Source organism: Canis lupus, chromosome 18 (assembly GCF_048164855.1).
Source record: "Canis lupus baileyi chromosome 18, mCanLup2.hap1, whole genome shotgun sequence".
Lineage (NCBI taxonomy): Eukaryota > Metazoa > Chordata > Mammalia > Carnivora > Canidae > Canis > Canis lupus.
This window is the reverse complement of record NC_132855.1, coordinates 25,329,136-25,349,121: the sequence shown is the minus strand read 5'-3', so window position 1 is coordinate 25,349,121 and position 19,986 is coordinate 25,329,136. Positions and strand designations below refer to the sequence as shown.

At 38.4% G+C, this 19,986-nt stretch overlaps 1 protein-coding gene across 1 annotated transcript in view; it reads left to right on the top strand.

Annotated features, from left to right (window-relative positions):
* Positions 1-19,986, top strand: part of DNAH11 (dynein axonemal heavy chain 11) — a 316,619-nt gene that overhangs the window by 237,678 nt on the left and 58,955 nt on the right. Inside the window, 2 exon segments of the mRNA XM_072783813.1 lie at positions 7,024-7,259; positions 8,422-8,544. Coding sequence (XP_072639914.1) covers positions 7,024-7,259; positions 8,422-8,544 — 359 coding nt within the window.

Sequence of the window (19,986 nt, the reverse complement as noted above, 5' to 3'; positions counted from 1 at the left end):
GAGGGAGGGGGAGATAGGATAGTATGTGCAGGTGCCATTCCCAGAGATTGAAATTGGTTTGGAAAAAGAGCTGAAGGTTTTAGGAAGATGATTGCACAGTGTCTCTGAAGCATTCAAGAGTCGATGACCAGTAGGGAGCTGGGTAAGAGTTATTGGGTGGAGAGTCAGCTTTGGGAATCATCGATGTGTGTAGGTGATTGTTAGAACTGCACTCGGGAGGTGACATCGCATCAGAGGAGCTTTAGAGTAAAGTGAACTGACTTGGTGCTGACATGTAAGTGGGAAGTAGAGAAAGATGAAGAAAGTGTAAAGATTGGAGAACACCTCAGGCATACGGGGTGCCATGGGAGACAAGAGTATAAACATGGGAATGGTCAGTGATGCCAAAGCCACAGAGACAAGTGAGAGAAGAATTAAGAACTGAAAATGCCATGACACATGGAAATGTGAAGGTCTTCTATGACCACGAAGGTGTAACAAGCCAGGAAGCCAGATTGCACTGAGTTACACAGTAAGTGGGAGGTGAGGAAGTAGAAGGAAAAGACAGATGATTCTGGGAGGAATTTGCCCATGATAGTAAGGAGGTAAGCAGAGAACCTAGTTAGAGACATGGAGTGTGTGCAGGGTTGGTTCTTCAATGTGAGTGAGATGAGAGCATGGATCTGTTTCCAGAGAAGAAATGGAAAAGAAATTGTGGAGGATGGAAGGGTGAAAAGGGGTGAGCCACCAGAAGCTGAGAGGAAATGGACTCCAGAATAGAGGTCAGTAGAATGACCCTCGGATAGGAGAAGCAAGACTCTTTGAACTCAGGTGGGAGGGAGGAGACAAAGGTGGTCAGAGGCAGAGAAACTGATATAAAGTTGATGCAGCCTCACCTGCTGGTCTTTCTCCTCTTGGGAAGCTAGGAAAATGCAGTACCATCTGGCCGAAGATGAGCAAATTGGAATCAGGAGAGCATGCGTGAGGAGAGTGGTAAAAACATCAAAAATGCCCGTTGAGGGAAATAGGAAAATAGATGTTAATTGTTGCCAAGCAGCTTTAAGAAACCAAGGATGAACTTGCAAAAGATAAATTTGTAGTCACAGTAATAAGGTCTTCATCCATAATACAGTGTGAGAGCAAAAAAGGCGGGGGTGGGGGGGCGCCTGGATGGTGTGGTACAGTTGGTTCTTGATTCAGCTCAAGTCATGATCTCAGGGGTGTGAGATCGATCCCCATTTTGGGCTCTGTGCTGAGCATAGAGTCTACTTGAGATTCTCTCTCCCTCTTCCCCTGCCCCTCCTGCTCTTGCTCACTCACTCTCTCTCTCTGTGTCTAATATAAATACATAAATGTTGTTTTCTTTTTTAAGTGTAAAAACAAAAAGGGAGGACCAGAAGATGACAGCCAGGTCAAATAAGCCAGAAGGAAACAAAGGCAGAGAAGGTCATGGGACAGGCAGAGGAACAGCTAAGGAATGGAAGGTGCTAATTAAGCTAGATAGAGATGCAAGTGGAGCCAGAAATTTGTGGTTAAAAATATCGTAAAGTTTTTCAAAAAATTAAAAACAGAATTACCAACTTATTCAGCAATTCCATTTGTGGGTATACACCCAAAAGTAGTAAAAGCAGAGACTCAAGTACTTGTATATTTGTTCATAGCATCATGATTCACTGTGGCCAAAAGGTGGAAGCGATCCAAGTAGCCCTCAGTAGATGAACGATAAACCAAACGTGGCATATACATATAATGGAATATTATTCAGTGTTAGAGAGGAGGGAACTCCTCTCACATGCTACAACATGGATGAACCTCGTAGACATTATGCTAAGTGAAATAAGCCAGTCATAAAAGGACAAAGATTGTGTGATTCTACTTCTGTGAAGTATCTAAAGTGGTCAGATTCATAGAAAGTACAGTGGTAGTTGCCAGGAGCTGCAGGAAGAGGGGGTTGGGGAATTCTTGCTTAATGGGTATGGAGTTTCAGGTTGGGAAGATAAAAAACTTGAGATGGGTGGTGGTAATGGTTGTATGACAGTGTGAATGTACTTAATGCCACTGAACTGGCTGCAGAAAAATGGCCCAAATAGCAAAATTTAATAATATATAAATATAGATAAATATATAAAAATATATTTTTATATATTTATATATATGTCCAATGGTATATATATATATATATATATATATATATCTATATCTCCATAATAAAAAAATACATGGTAGGTAAGAGACTAGATATCTTACTACTGTTGGTTATAGTAAATATTATATTTAAAGGTGAGAGGTATAGACAATCATGTTTAAAGAAGTGGATATTAGGTATTTAGATTTCAATAAAATGATTTCAGATTATTACAAGGTCTGAGACAGCATTTGTCATCTAAGGAAAGAGATATTATAACCCCTTATCAAAAACATGTCACCATCATTGGGAGTGGGGGGCTGTAGGGGAACCCTGAGATGGGGATGTTGCATCATCTTCCCAGGTGGTTCTGTTACTTTACTCTCCCTCTGCCTTTTCTCCCAGAATGCTGGAGTGGAAAGGAAATGCAGAGCTTTGGCATGAAGGATGTCAAGGCCTGAAATTAGATTCATTATCGATGTGGGCACCAACATTGCCACAGATGGATAGCAAAACTTAGAAAGGCGAGAAGGACCAATAGCTATGCCCTTAATAATGAAGATGAGGAGGCATATAGCGGATTGTATAACTGGACTCCATGAGCCTCAAAAGTGGCTTTTTTTTTTTAATTGAAAAATGGAAGACCAGTGGTCTTGGAATGATCTGTAGGGAAGTAAGAAAAATGACAGTTCTTTCCCATGCACATTTTGAGTATTGAGAGTATTAAGGAAACTGTCTACTTGAGAAAACTTCAAGTGAAGTGAGACCCAACGAAACTCGTGCTGGCACCCCAGCCTCATGTTGAGATCAGGTAGGAGGGAACTTTTAAAATATATTCATGTTAGTTGAAGTCGAGCCATTAGTGATGGGAGGCTACATGTTGGCAGTGTTTGAAAGCCCTCGTACATTCCAGTATGCAGCATAGGGTTAAGAATTACTGCCCTTGGTGAGAACTGGCATTTTGGTGAAGATGAGCAGCTAGTGAGCAAGGTAATTTGGTCCACATAGGACCAGGATGCTAAAGGGCATGTGGGAAGAAGCGTTGTCAGAATGTGCGGTCTCGGGGGCGTGAGTCTGGAGGATGGATGGAGAAGAAACAGCAGCATAGCAGTGTGGCCTTGAGGGTCCAAATTATACTGTTACTCAAAATTGTTTCCATCCAAAGAGTAGCTCAGAGGGTTATGACCAAACAAGACAGAGGTAGTGGGCATACAGGGCCTATACGTCCAAGGAAAATGGTATCCCAAGTTGTTTCATCCAGAGTTGTTGTCCTCTGGGCACACAACGGGGCGTGGACAGGTTCATGGAGGGGTTTACACTCTGCTCTTCAACCTGACCTAGCAGCTCCTAGACAGAACAAAACATGGAGCTATTAGTGCTGTTAGCCTTTCTAAGCCTCAGCATCCTACACGAAAACAGAGATCTCTGCTTTGGAGAACTCCTATAAGTTACATGAGATATTGAAAAGAGGGAATGTAGATGAATAAATTTTGTAAACACTTAAAGCCTTCTAAATATTAGTAGCTTTGTCACCATCCTGTGAGGAGAAATGTGGGGCTTTTTTGTTTTTGTTTTTTTTAATTCAGCAACTTCGCATTTCGTCTTTTTATTCTGATTTCGGTATAATTAATATTCAGTGTTACATTAGTTTGAGGTGTACGGGGTACAGCACTTGGGTACATTATCCAGTGCTCATCAGGAGTGTAGTCTCTGACCCCCATCACCAATTTCACCCATCCCTCCGATTTCGTCGGGTAACCAGCAGTCTGTTCTCTGTATTGAAGAGTCTCTTTTTTTGGTTTGTCTCTTTTTTCCTATGTTCATTTGTTTCTTAAATTCCACATGGAGTGAAATCATATGATATTTGTCTTTCTCTCACTGACTTCACTCAGCATTATACTCTCTAACCACAAACCATGTGGTTGCAAATGGCAAGATTTCATTCTTTTTTATGGCTGAATAATATTCTGTTGAATATATTACACATCTTTATGCATTCTTCTGTCAATAGACACTTGGGTTGCTTCCATAATTTGGCTATTCTAAATAATAACTGAAGTAAACATAGGGTGCATATGTCCTTTTGGATTAGTGTTTTCATGTTCTTTGAGTAAACAGCCAGTAATACAAGTCCTGGACCGTATGATGATTCTATTTTTTATTTTTTAAGGAACCTCCCTACTGTTTTCCACAATGGCTGGTTTTCCACCAGTTTGCAATCCCAACAATAGTGTGCTTGGGTTCCTTTGAGATATGCAAGTGTGACCTCATCAGGAAGTTTACTTTTTTCCTTTGGCATATACCACTTGGTCAGCTTCCAGAGGATTCTGATACACGTTTGGTGTTAGGATTAGTGTGGGTTAGCTCATGGCATGTACTTCCAGACCTCTCTTTCTCTCCAGTAGAAGTTTCTTTTCTGCAGAGGAGAGTTTCTTTTTCCCACCTACCCCTCCCACTCCTCTCCCCACACCCCCTTGCCAGCTCATCTCCTAGTAGCATCAGGGTGACACTTAAATTGATGCTACTTAATGAAGCAACTAGATGAAGCCTTATAGACTTGCAAAGCTGACTTGAGACTTAAAGCGCTCCCTTTATGCACTGGGTTTCCAGATTTATTTTCCTTTCCGCAGAGTCATTTGAGGAATTCTGAAGAGAAGAATGAATTAAAAAGAAGATACATGTGAAATGAGATTATTTTCCCCTACCTAAACCTAGGTTAAAGTTTATTGTGAAAATAATGACTGTATTGTAAATATCTAAAAAAATATTCTAATGAAGAAAATTTCTTGTTGTACTGATGCAACTACCTATTTGAACATAATACTATCAAGAATATATCCTAAAGGGCATCCCGGGTGGCTCAGCAGTTTAGCGCCGCCTTCAGCCCAGGGTGTGATCCTGGAGACCTGGGATCGAGTCCCACATCGGGCTCCCTGCATGCTTCTCCCTCTGCCTGTGTCTCTACCTCTCTCTCTCTCTCTCTCTGTGTACCTCTCATGAATGAATAAATAAAATCTTTAAAAAAAGAATATATCCTAAAATTTGTTTCTAAAAATTTAAGTCTCAAAGTAGTGCACAGCAATTATGATCTTCTTTAATGTGGGCTACCTGCTTGATTTCCCCTACTAGATTTGACTGACCATGTAGACATGGTAGGGGGTTCTCTTTAATCCCCTGCACTCAACCGTGTGCCCAGTGGGTGCTCAAACAATTCAACCTATCAAATTTGGACACAAAGATCTACAAGTATACCATCTCTTATTCCTTTTAGCATCAGAAATTAAAGTTATTTGAAGCCTCTGGTTGTTTCAGGTTGTTTGCATTAAATAGAAGGGAAGAAGGTAAAGCCACAGATCCCTTGCTAATGGGAGGCTGCTTATTCTAAAAGATACCAATTTTCTTGTGTCTTTAAGAAAGCTGTGTGTCAATAGCAAAGCTTGTTGCTCGTATCAATAGGAGATAGAGTTTGATTTATTTCTAAGATAACACCGTGGTCAGAGACCATAGGAATATTATGCTACTTTCCCTAGGATGCATTGACATTAATTTGCATCGCAGCTCTACTGTAAGAACTCTTCTGGCATTTTCTTCGCTGAAGATCCATGGCCGACCAACAGGTCTTGACTCCTGCTGCTGCTACGCCCCATCCCACCCCATCCCACCGGCCCACTCTAAGTAGGTCTCTTACTGCCCTCTCTTCTGAGGCATGTTTCCATGTTACCCTCTACCCAGCCTCCAGATAGTGTTTATTACATAGGAGGTGCTCCATAAATATCGGTGAATAAGTTCCTTAATAAATTCCTTTCTATAATCTTGATTATTTTTTGTAAAGTCTACTTTTGTAAAGAATGAGCCTAATTCTTTAAAACTGGTGTCTGGGGCATGTGGGTGGCTCATTCCGTTCTGAGCATCTGACTTATGATTTCGGCTCAGATCATGATCCCAGGGTCGTGAGATCAAGCCCCATGTAGGGTTCTGTGCTCTCAGCAGGATGTGTGCTACCCTCCCCCTGCTGCTGGCACCCACCTCCCCACCCCTGCCCCATGCTTGCACATAGATGCAATCTTTCCCACCCCCAAATAAATAAGTAAATAAGTATTTTTAAAATAAAATAGGGGGATGCCTGGGTGGCTCAGTGGTTGAGCATCTGCTCAGGACGTGATCCAGAGTTCCAGGATCGAGTCCCACATCAGGCTTCCTGCATGGAGCCTGCTTCTCCCTCTGCCTATATCTCTGCCTCTCTCTCTGTCTCTCATGAATAAATAAATAATATCTTAATTAATTAATTAATTAATTAATTAATTAATTAAAAATAGGTTTCTTCCTCTCTCTTAAAGGAGCTATCTCCTCATTTTGCAATGCTACTTTCCACAGTCACAGGGCAGGTGGTTCCCTCTCAGTGGAGAGGCTCCAATCTCAGCTCCTAGGTACAGCCAGTAAGCTGATGGAGTGCCAGCAGACTGAATACATTCCATGGAATCTATCCATGAAAGAGAAGTCATCTCTGCATAGTGTGGGGCCTGTACCACAGGATGAGTTGCCTGGGCAAGATATTGTGTATGGCATTGCTTGTGTGGGATGATTAGCCCATGGGGCAAGTACACTTCTATGGTCCTATAGTCCTCCCTGGTGTCTCAGTTGGTGTCCTCCCTATTGGAGCAGCCATAGATGTAGGGCCAAGTCTCTTTCCCTTGACATCAGATGCAGTAATAAACCAGATGTTGAATACTGCATTTGACAGAATTCAGGGAGGTAAATACTGTGATCGGGGTCAGATCGTATTTCACAGTGGCTTCAGAGCTCCCAAAGAGAATTTGCATGTGTTGTCTTGGTTTTGGTCTCTCATTTTCTTGTCTGTTACAGTGAGTCATTTGCCTCGCGATGCTGGCCATTTATTGCATTCAACTCTGATTTTCAAGGTTTCCATCCCAATAACTGAAGGCCTGGATGTGATTGCTATGTTGACGGATGACGCTACCATTGCCACCTGGAATAACGAAGGGCTCCCCAATGACAGGATGTCCACCGAAAATGCCACCATCCTAACACACTGTGAGCGCTGGCCGCTGATGATAGATCCCCAGCAACAGGGAATTAAGTGGATCAAGAATAAGTACGGAACTGACTTGAAAGTGACACATTTGGGCCAGAAAGGGTATGTGAAATTGGGAGGATTGGCCTTGTGTTTAGCTGCTGTGAAATGGGTCTGATTTTTACAGTCCAGGCACTTGCTAGACTGCTCTGCTATTGTGACGTGACAGTATGACATCTCTTGTTTATCTGCTTGCTCATCTTTATGTAAAACATCTTTGCTGAACGGGCATTTCTGTTACATGGCATCCACTTACCTGAAGATGAAATTAGGTTGAAGATGAAATCAAACACTGCACCCGAGTGGAAAAATCAGTCAGTTTCTTAAGACCAAGAATGGAATAGGAGGGACTGTAATCCTTTGGGGCATTTGGCATATGGCAACACAGGAATTGTCAGTGGATTAGAATCCTATTCCTGAATATATATCTCGCCTATTGTAGAATTTTAGCATGGCTGCAAGTCCCAATGTTGAATGCCTAAAGAGAATTTCTTAGTCAAGTTTTATATATTGCTTTTGGAAACTGAGTCTACTCCAAGACTTTCTGTCATTAGGTCCTCATGACAATACTGTCTGATAAATAAAGTTGTTGTGTACATAGTTGGTGTTCAGTTAATATTAAATAATTTTAGACTTACTGGTATTTGATTTGACCCTTTTATCATCTTTTCACATATAAAACGAAATAAGAAATTTCTGTCATACAGATATATGTACTCCTAGCTTATCTGAATACTTGGAGGAAATTATTTTTGAGGGGGAGAGCCTATTTTTGGAGAGGGAGAATGTAGTATAATGATAATTTACCACTTATCATGACTGAAACTAAGGTTTAAAAAAATGAATATTTGACAAAACCACAAGGTATTCAATATATTTTGAATTTTTTTTATCAAAAAAGGACTCATTAAATGAATTTAAATTTATGATGGTTGGGTAAGTTGCATTTGTCTGAACCATGGTTACTGTCAAAAGAACTAATTTACACATAGACTTATTCATACTGTTGAATTTCACTTGGAAAATATCACTGTGTAATTCATCTCAAAATCTAATCATGAATTTCTATGTAATCTACTTGAATACTTCATGAAACAGATTTCTCTAAGTCTGTCTCATTAAAAAAAGTCTACATTAAATCAAATATAATTTAATATAAATAATTCTGAACATTTTCCCTGTGCTTATATACATTTTATTATCTCAATTCTGATTGAATTTCAAGGTTTTTGAATGCCATTGAAACTGCTTTGGTCTTTGGAGATGTCATCTTAGTTGAAAATCTGGAGGAAACAATAGACCCAGTCCTTGATCCACTGCTTGGCAGAAACACGATTAAAAAAGGGAAGTAAGTATTGTTGAATTTTTTTTTTGTGCTGCATATGAATGTGATCAGCATCTTCTGTTAAGTTCAAAATCAGCGCAATCCATTGGAATCTTCTTGATGATGTCTCTGAGTTTCCATTCCATGGCAGCTCCGTTCCAAGTCAGAAGCAACCTCAACATGACCCAGACTTTCAGACTATTTCTTTGATAGATTTAGATTCATGTTGTCCAGTCCCTGATTGATAAACCAAAAAATCTGTCACAAATCTGAGAGTAGTTGATCCTTTATCAGTTCATACCAAAGCAGTTTAAGATTTGGCAAGACACCTTTCGTGTGTTTACCTAAACCACCTATCTTTTGTATCCTTGTTTATTAAATATTTTTCAATAGGATAATTCAAAGTCCATTCACTGTTTTTGGTTTCACTCCACTTCAACCAAAGTAATGGCATCCACAAAATGAGAGGTTTACTGGGCTAGTTCTCTTTTTTCTAATAAGTTTGCAATATGTATATAATATATATATATGTATTTTTTAATTCATTAGTGGACCCTGAAAATCATTCCCATACCAGCAGTAATGCCACCAACAACTAAGAACTGCTTAGAGCTCTAAGTGATGTTCCAATTAGCTGCCATTCCCCTGGACACCCCACTCTCCAGAACATTCTACTACGGGTGGGGAAGCCATTTCCCAAGGGTTATCATAGCACTTTCTCTTTTTTTTTTTCTTTTTTAAGATTTTATTTATTTATTCATGAGAGACACAGAGAGAGGCAGAGACATAGGCAGAGGGAGAAGCCTGCTCCCCGGGAGGACCCTGATGTGGGACTCAATCCCAGGACCCCGGTATCATACCCCGAGCTGAAGGCAGATGCTCAACCCCTGAGCCACCCAGGAATCCCCATCACAGCACCTTCTATGCATGTGTCAAAGGTCACATTCAGCAAGTGTGTCTCTGACCAAGCCTTTGTAGGCTCACAGGGGTTATGGCATTCCATGGGCTCTGTGTGGAACCTACATTCACTACACTTATTTCACTGGGTTTCCTTTTCTTTGTTGGTGGGCTCTTTTCTTCAAAGAGATACCATTTAAGAATTTCTCCAACACCCTGCTTTGACACCCAGTCTCTGCCTCAAAGTTAACGGTCTCCTTTCTCATCACCAGTTTATTCCTGTCCATTTTAAGTGGAAATAGGTCTACTTAAGGATAACTGACTTGTGTTTTTTAAATGGTCCCAGCCAACTAGTATTTATTATATGAGTAAATCCATTTATAGTGACTGACAACTTATAATTGTTTAATAAGCCAAAATTTACCCAGCCATGCATTTAGAAAAATCTAATAAGCTACTTGACAAACTGCAACTCTGACATAAATATAATTGTAGCCGTGTCTGATGTGTTAAAAATATAGTGTAAAATCTTGAATGTCACTGAAGTGAAATCTTTGTTATTAACGTTTTGACTATATTAGGAAGGCCTAAAATGTTTCATCATGAAATGCACATTCTCTAGCTTTAACTTGGACCTTTAGTAACACAATTTAAGTATAAGAATTTGGTGATTCTTCCTCTCTTCTCTCTCTCTCTTTCTCTCTCTATATATATATGTATATATTTATATCATTTAAATATATTATAAACATGTATAATTTTATATATTATGTATTTAAATATATAATATAAATAATATATAACAGATATAAAAATAAATTTAATTATATATATATGTATATAAAATTTAAAACTTCCAGGGACTAATAAATTTGAGTCATGATTTTTCCTCAGGATAGATATAGTTACATATTATTGTGAATCCCAGAAGTCTTATATTTCAGAAACAAATTATTTTCATAGAACATCAAGGCTTTATCACAGTCTAGAGCAACTTATTCCAAATTATATTATTTCCTGAATAGTTACTCTCTTTTAGATTTTATAGAACTTATCATATCGTTCCAACATTTTTTTGTAAAGGCCAAGAGAATTGAAAATGATCCATAAGAATATAACAAATGGTGATTATCACATGCAGTTATTATGTTAATGATCCTGTTTCCTAAACTCTTACATATGGGAACAATGACTTATATGAGTATAAATTCATATCTGTATCTCCAGTTTTTCCTACTTCCCTCTCTCTTGCAGATATTTTTAGTATCTTCTTCCAGAGAATCTGAGTGCTGGTGGAGTCCTTACATACTGTATCAGTCACTGATAAAACTTCTCTGAGCACTGTTATACCAGGCACAGTACAGGGGCTGCAGAGTCTCAGCATGATAAGATAGAGACCCTGGGTTTCAGGAAGCTACATTTCCTTTAGGGGAGAGGCAGACCCTGTAAACAATAAAAGAAAGTGCCATTGGTGTGACATTAGAAGTATATGTGGCAGGGATTCATCATTGCCATAGTGGAGACTAAGAAAGGCTTTGTGGAAAAAATTACATTTGATTACCTTGACATTTAATATGAATCTAGAAAGGTGAGTGGGCATTTGTCAGATACACAAGTGGAAGAAGAGAATTTTGGAATGAGAGAAATAAACCAAATATTAAAACGCAAAACAGCCCAACAGCTTTGGGCAGGACTGCAAATAGGATCCATATCAGTGGAGAGTCTTGTGTTGGAAGGGATAAAGGACAGTAAGGCCTGGGGAAGTTGAGACCTGAGAGATTGGCAGGCCCCCCAGAGTGTGGACATCCTTGGGTACCCACAGATGACTTTTAATTTGACCTTTTCCTATTGATTGATAATTCTTTTTCTTTTCCCCAAACATACTAAAGGGGCCCATTCCTATCAGTAACATTAGTTGACAGCAGCAGTGGTTCTTAACCAACAGACTTTTCCTTCCTCGAGTAACAAATCTGGAGTCCCCATATTTTCACTTGAGAACCATGAGCATGTCAGTGGGGAAGCTAGTGAAGACTTTAGGCACGCTAGGAGTAATGTAATCAGATCTGCGTCTGGAAGGACATGCTGTCAGCATTATGAAGTACTGATGGAAGGGACATGGACCAGGGTCCATGGAGCCAAGATCTAATTACCAAACAATTGCAGTCGTCCAGTTGAGACATGATATGACCCTACACTAAGGCAGTGATACTAGAGAGAGAGGACCCACGAAAGAATTCTCAAGGAGTTAGTTTCATCAGTTCATGGTCATTAATGGGATGTTGTTAAGGGAAAAAAGGAAGGTTCAAGGGTGATTTACAGTCTTCTGCTAGGTTAAATGATGGTGTGGTTCATGGAGAGATGTGGTACAGCAGTAGGAGTAAGTGTAGGAAAAGAAGCAATGAGCTCGCTTATTGCATTCAAACACATTCAAAGATGAAGGTGCTAGAAAGGAAGTCTAAGAAGCCAGTGGAGCTTGATAAGGAGATCTTGGCTGACTATGTAGACTGCTGCATGAAGTCATGTCCTGACATTCTGTATGCTCACTCCTCTCCAGCTCAGAGAGTGGTTAAAATAATCTTTTCCTAATATTGCTTCTATCACTGGCCTGTTGAAGAACCCATTAAGAATTCTCTGTTGCCTGTTACAGTAAATTGAAATGAAGCTCTTCTCCGAAGCCTATGAAATGTTTTACCTATTTGATAACTTACTCCCTTTATTCACACAGATTAATTGCCCCCTTGTATGATATGATGTTTTACTTACATGGTCTTTCTACAAATCCCAAATTCACTCCATTCAGAATCCAACTGCCATTTAATTAATTAAATGGGAATTTTGAGTTTCCACTTTCAGGGCTTCCTATGCCGAGTCCATTCTGTACTGGGCCACTGTGACATTTTGCCTTTATCTGTCCCTTGTAAGTTATGTTTTGTTTTGTTTTGTTTTTTCAGCCCTATATCTGTATTAGATTACAGGTTCTCTATGAATAAGAAACATCTTTGTCTTTTAAAAGATGGTTAACCAAAGTCAAAATAAAACAATAAAAACACAGACTTTTATTTCAGGCAGATTAGATGTGTGAATGCTGAAAAACAACTAAGTGTGTTAAAATATTCACATCTTCCAGCGCTTGGTTGACCAAAAAGAAAAAAAAAAAGAAAAAGAAAAAGAGTGTGCCTAAAAAAGCAGGAATTGGATAGACAAGGAACGCCAAAGCTTGTTTTCTTCTTGAGGGCACCTGCTAAAACCTGATGACATAGAATTTCTGTTTTGATGGATACCTGGAGCCTGGACCATGCCAGCTGAGGGTGTGAAGTCTGCTAAGAGGCTGCTGTATAATGCTAGAGCCTCAAGGGGCCAAGCCTTCAATTTGAGGGTAAACTTGTCAAAAACTAAACAAAACCCAGCCCTGTGGAAAGGAGTGCTTTCCTTTCTGTACTTTGGCACTGAGAAGTGAGAAAATGTCCCCTGAGAGTTCCTAATCAGAAACTCTCTTAAAAATATTCAAGACAAAAAAAAATTCAAGACAAATTTTTACTTAGATGCCCTAAAAATCTCAAACCAATAACTTATTTTTAAGTGGCACCAGATTGGTCGCGCCCCAGTGTACTTGGCAGAAGCAAATAAAAATCCTATCTGGAATTATGTACATCAACCCAGACTTTAGAGAACTGTACACAATATAATTCCAAGGTATAGGAGTTCACAGGCAAAAATCACGGAACACAGTAAATATGCCATCATACAAGAGAGAGCCAATAGAAACATCAGATAACAGAATCCTTCTCTCATTGCTGCTTTGTTTTATATTTCCTTGATTTGTTAATAGGACATGTTTATTATTAGCCTTCCATGGATTATTATTAGTTTTGCTAATGTTTTCCATGAGATTTTTCATCAGTTTTTTAAATTCTTTTTTTTTTTTTTTTTGGCTTCTACTCCTTGTACTCTTTCCAGCATGATTTTGAACTTATTCTTTCTTTGAACATATATTTTTCCATCTTTTCTGTAGGACTTGGCATGGGAGGGAAGATAAATACAATGATGACTCCATGATCTTGAACTAGCTGCATGAGCATTTTCAAGAGAACCTCAAGGCTATGAAGTGGGGCTTATGTGCCAGCACATGGTTTTTAGAAATTAGCATACTGGGGTAGAAGAAGTAAGATGAAATTTGGTTCAAATCTTGGTCTGCCCCCCCTTTAGTTTGGTGATTTGAAGTAAGTTGTTTAGGCTCTTTTTTTGCATTTATGTTTTCTTACCTGGTGAGGAAAAAAAATTATGAACAACATAGCACAAATAGGTAGTCAAAGTATATTATTTCCCTTGAATCTTGAACCAATAATAACTGTGGTATGTTGGTGATTGGGAGCATAAATCAGATACTAAGCCAGAGATCCTGAAGTAACATGTATTTTGGATGTGGGATGTGTGAACAAGAAAATCAGTCATACATCTTTTGATGTTTTAAGTTGACTCCTGAGAACAGGAGAGAGTTTTTTGTCATTTAAGTTGTATTATTTAATGCTGATACATATAAAAGTTATAAAGCATAATAAATTAGATATATATCTTCCATTCAAACGATGAACTGAAAATTTACCAATACTCTTTAAGCCACTCTTATTCTCCCAATAAGGTCCCATTGGACCTCCTCTCCCAAAGGTAGTATTCTAAACTTTGTTATCATTTCAAAACTTTATTTAAAGTACTTTATTTTTTTTTGATTTGGGGCTTTACAAAAATGTCATCATAGTGTATCTAAAGGGACTTGAATTTTCCACCGTTAACATGTCTAAGACTTACCTGTATTCTTGCTTTTAGTTCTGTTTTATTTTCATTGTTCTAATAATATCCAGTGGCATAACTGTTCCTGTTTATTCAGTATTCTTATTGAGGAACATTTCAGTTGTGTTTGTGTTTTCTACCATTACAAGCCATGCTACTATGAATATTAGTACTCTGAAGATTTGTATATACATTTACAGGTGCACACAGCAAGAGGTTCTTCAGAGTTTATATTCTGGAGTTAGGTTGTAGAGTGTGTGCACAGTCAGCTTTAAAACATAATGCCAAATTGGTTTCCAGAGTATTAGTACAAACTCGCATGCTCACCACTAGTGTGAGCTGAGGTAGGGACTTGTGCACTTCTGCTGTTTGTTTTTTTTTTTTTAATACAAGTTATGTATGCAGTATGATTAACTGCCTCTTCCTAAGAAGAAGTATTCTACCTCTTATTTTTTTTCCAGCTCTTATTTTTGAATGGAAAAAGTTGAAGACATTCCACATTTTGATACTAGTCTTGCCTATAAGAGCTTTAAAAGTACTTTGGAATAATGTTTGATATTTTAGTGAAAGCATTATTTCCACCTGCCAAATGTCTGTTTCACCAAAGCAAATGCTTCCTTGTGAGTTCATGTAACTCTAAAGAAAAGAAATTGTTTTTAAAAATCCATATACATGCAAGATTAAAATAGATTGGTTGAGTAAGAATTATTTTTCTTCTAATGCAGTAAATAAAAAAGGAGAAAATGATGGAAAAGAAAACTAATGGATAAAGGCCAACAGAGCTTTAATAATAGAGATACCATTTGGATTATTAGAACAGGAACAGAAAAATTTTTATTTTAACTTGCTCACATCCCAAACCGACCTATGTTGTTGTAAATTTTCTGATGGACATCTTATTCTCATGTCCAAAAATAAACATTGATTATTTTTCTATTCCCTTCTGTCTTTACAATTCTATGTTATTATGTCCATACAATTAGTTTTGTGATTGCAGACATTTCCCTTTGTATTGTAAAGACAAGAGAGCATTGAAAACAAGGAAAAGATGGGGACTCAAGGCCAGAGCACTCACCCAGCTCTTCCTCACTGCAATCCTCTTCCTCCCACACAGGTGGGATAACATTTGCATCCTCCTGAAAGCCACATCCCTCCTGAAGTTTTCCACCATTAATGGTGTTTTTGTTTATTTTACTTCTGTTTGTTTTAGGGGCCTTTTTTTTTTTTAACCAATATTAGTTTATTCTTCCTAATAACAAATGTCTGAGAAGACGCTTGTGATAGATATAGCATAGTCCAAAAGTTGAAGTTCATTAATAATTGGAATGTTGTGGAGTATGAAGTAATGAATACTAATTACTCCTTTCATGTCTGACAGGTCCCTATGGACCAATACATCAGCCCAGACTTTAATTTGGTTCTAGTAATGGTTTCATCAATAGCACATTAAATCTGTGTTTGAGAAGATATACAGTTGAACCTGACCCACATAGTAGATACCACTGTCATAAAATGGCCACAGGCTGACAACAGCTGGGTAATTACAAATAATTAAATCCACCAAACTCCAGACAATCCTAATTTTAAGTAAAATACATCTGATCATATCAATCGACAGAAAACATATCTGGGAAGATTTATCAACATGTACTTTTTCCAAAGCAAATTTACTGGCTTACATAATAGAGAAGTTGCTGATCTGTGAAGCATCTTCATAAAATTATATTTCTATAATCTTTCAAATCCCCCCAAGTATTATTGAAGTAATTTTTGAACTTTAATCTTAGCTGGAGTAACCTTTCTGTAAGATATATTTCTAATTGTTTCTGAGCATACAAATATTTTTTAAAACATTTTATACTTTTCCTACATTTATTTTCATGTAATTGTTCTTTTAATAATAGTTCTTAAGTAGCATGTCATATAAAGGAACTTAAAACTAACAGAAATATTAGTTATACAATTATAAATTTATTTTACAGAAATAAGATAATGAAAGATATTTTACAGGGCAGCCCAGTGGCTCAGTGGTTGAGCGTCTGCTTTCAGCTCAGGGTATGATTCCTGGAGACCCAGGATCGAGTCTTATGTCGGGCTCCCTGTATGGAGCCTGCTTCTCCCTCTGCCTGTGTCTCTGCCTCTCTCTCTCTCTGTGTCTCTCATGAATTAATAAAATCTTAAAAAAAAAAAAGAAAGATACCTAAAAGTGCTACTAAGATTATTAATAAAGGGGATTGTTTACAATTAACACGTTTTCAGTTTATTTGGTATTATTATGTTGTTATCTTTGCAGTTGATGCTACATGATTGTATTACAACTGATGTTAGATCTATTTAAATGAAGCCTTGGGTAGGACTTAAGATAGAGAATCACATTAAATTAAATCCCACACTGTGATAAAATGTGCTGTCAAGCTGGAAGTATATGGTTTTTAAATAAACTCAGGTCATTCATAGTTCTTTCTTTATAACCCTTGTATATAGAAATCGCTTTATTTTCAAGTTAATTCGTGCCCTCATATAGTAGAATTCAGCATTCTAGTCTCTCTTAATTTGTAAATTCAAAATAAGGTTTAACCACAGAAAAGACCTTACTATTCATAAATTCAGTCCAGATTTTTTTTTTTTTTTAAAGAATAGCATTCAGAGTGTGCGAATAGTCCACACACACACTCATAGTCCTCTTGGGTGGTACTTCATGTGAAGGCAAATTCCAAACAGGCCACAGATAAAGAATCTTTTTTACAAATCTTTTCTTTAAAAAAAAAAAAGCAAATTTCCTTTAAAAAAAAATGCAGACAGAACCAGGATTTCTTTTTCATGCTGCATTATAATATTTAAATATGGGAATATATTGAAATATGAAATATATATTGAAAGACATATGTAAAAAAAAGAATTAGTGTAATTTTAAAAAAGACATGTGTGCTATCATATTTATCATAATATACGTAATGTGTATATATATTCTATATTTCAGAAGAGAAATAATCTCTGGTTTTCTTTTGTTAGCTTCCTTTTTTCTTTCAAAGGTACCTGGAGTCCCTGCAACACGAGTCTTTTTTTTTTTTTTTTTTTTTTTTTTTTTGTAGAATCTAATTTAAGTTTGCTTTTCTCCGAGAAGGACGTGTTGGTTATATTAACTATATGAAGCAGCAAGACAATTAACTCATTTCTATTCAGGACTTCTTTCCTCCTTCTCCTGGGCTGTCTTGCCAGCTGCGCAGCTTTCAGCCCAGACCTTTCTGGGGGAGCAGGGTTTGACCAACTGGGCGGCCCCTCCTGCTGGGGTTGCTAGGTAACACTGCCCGCTGTGCCACCAGGTCCTGCCACTGTGCTCCCAGGCCCCAGCAGTCACAGCTCCCAGGCCTCCTCCAGAAGTGCTTCATTTTAAGCAGCAGGACATGCAGTAAGCCTTTTAGATGTCCTCTGAAAAGTTTTTTTTTTTTCCTTTTCTTTTCCTGAGTATGGTCCCCCCCCCCCCCCAACTAGTGCGATGATATTATTTCCTTATCTCAAACCACCTGCAGGGAGCACCTGGGTGGCTCAGGGGTTGGGCATCTGCCTTGGGCTCAGGTCCTGATCCCACTGGGATGAGTCCCGCATCACGCTCCCCATAGGGAGCCTGCTTCTCTCTCTGCCTATGTCTCTGCCTCTCTGTGTCTCTCATGAATAGATAAATTAAAAACAAAACAGCCCCCGCAATCTCTTCACCTTGACCAACAGGCCCTGCTCAGAGAGCTGGAGACTTCTCCAGTTCAGGGAACTTACGAGCTGTCTGAATTTCCCTTTTTTTTTTTTTTTTTAAGATTTTATTTATTTATTCATGAGAGACACAGAAAGAGAGAGAGGCAGAGACACAGGCAGAGGGAGGAGCAGGCTCCATGCAGGGAGCTCGATGTGGGACTTGATCCAGGGTCTCCAGGATCACACCCTGGGCTGCAGGCGACGCTAAACCACTGCACCACCGGGGCTGCCCTGAATTGCCCTTCTTAGAGCATGGACCTTCGATATGCTAATCTGGTATCACAGGAAATGTCTCTCCAAAGGGCATTGTGAGAAAGGTTTTGCAGATCTTTTTGAAAACAGTCATCCTTGCAGCAGGTCCTTGTTCTAAATTGAATATGCTGCCTTTCCAAGTTTTGTTTTAGATGGCAATAAAAAATAATGATGGTGTTTGTTCATGTACTCAGAATATCTAATCAGTAGAGAAAGTCATTTAGGTTTTTATGATCCAGGACTGATGGCATTTGCAGCAGCAGCTACACTAAATCTTGAGAAGAGTTCCAATGAAAGTAAAAGATATTTCCACAGTTGCCAGATACCTGTGTGACATATAAAATATCCAGATTATAATCTCCAATTTGAGATTCTCATCTTGATTATGTTGAGCTAATGCTCCTTCAACTCACAGAGATTCTGGTTTTCAAGGAAATTGCATAGCTGGGAGAAATGTTTCCCCATGTTTGTCACAGAAGTGCTGTGAATATTAGACATGAATTCATTTTTACGTATTTTTATATCAGTCCTCTACAGGAGTAATAACCTTCTGTGACTTTAAGAAATTAGGAATCTTTATCCTAAAACACCTTTTGGCTGGATTTTGAATAAACTCTGAAAGAATTTTAAATTCCCAATGTACCTGATTTTCTTTTTTTGTAAATGTGACATATGGAAAACTGAATTAATGGTTAAAATGCAGATGATGGCCTTTTATATAATAATTTATTCAGCTAACTAGTAAGCATTTTGGCATATTTGAAAGAGTATTCTTTTTCCTTAAAGCCAGAAGATAGAAAATTTTTCTGTACATTGAATGATTTAAAATTTTTATGAGTTAATTCATTCTGTGAAAATATCTATCAGAAATTCAACTCTTTGGTTAGTCCTGGGCATCTCGACAATCAGTGCTATTCCTCTTCATAAACAAGGACAGAATCTCTAAGCAGAGATCAGCAGGGCATGTTCTCTGAGCTGTATCTTTATATTTTTTTTCCCTAGTGGCCATAGATTGTTACTGCGTCAATCATATCCTCTCAGTACCCTCTTGTGAATGATGGAGGCTGGGGTTACAAGCTGTCACCATCAAACAGAGGAAATTAACCTGCGGTGTGATGCAGTGAAATGGACTTTATACCAGGAGTCTAGAGACCCAGGTTCTAGTCCCAGCTCTGCCACTAAGCTCTGTGACCTTGGACACATCATAAACATTTTGGGTCCATAAAGGAAACCAGAATAATCTCCAGGGGCCCTTCTTGCTCTAAAACAATAAGTCAGCTAGGTAAAACAATGTTTTTGATTCATCCTATCCAGTAAAACCATAGTGTTCGTACTGGGGAAAATAATTTTATTTCTGATCTGAGGTCATATAATCCGTTTCTAACCTCCATACTAGGCATTGAGAAAAAGGGGCAGGTGGTGATCACTCCTTTGGAGAGATGAAAAAAACCCTCTGGGAGCAACTCCATCCCAGCTTCAGAGATTTCTGCCCCACTTGATTCTCACTGAGATATGGTGTCAGGGGCAAATCCCATGCATGGAGGGAACAGGGCCCAAAAATGTGTTAAGAACTGCTGCTTTAAGATAATAGCCACACTTGCAAGTTTTAATTGTTCTTCACACGTGTTAGTGCTTTTCATTGAAGTTCAAGTTCAGGAGCTCGTAGTTGCCTGCTGTATTCTAGAAGTCATAACCTCTGGACTCATGTCTCTGACAGAAACAACCAAGTGATTGTTTGCTTTTCCCACCCCTCTGGTTAACTCCGTTGTTTTTTGGATCCTT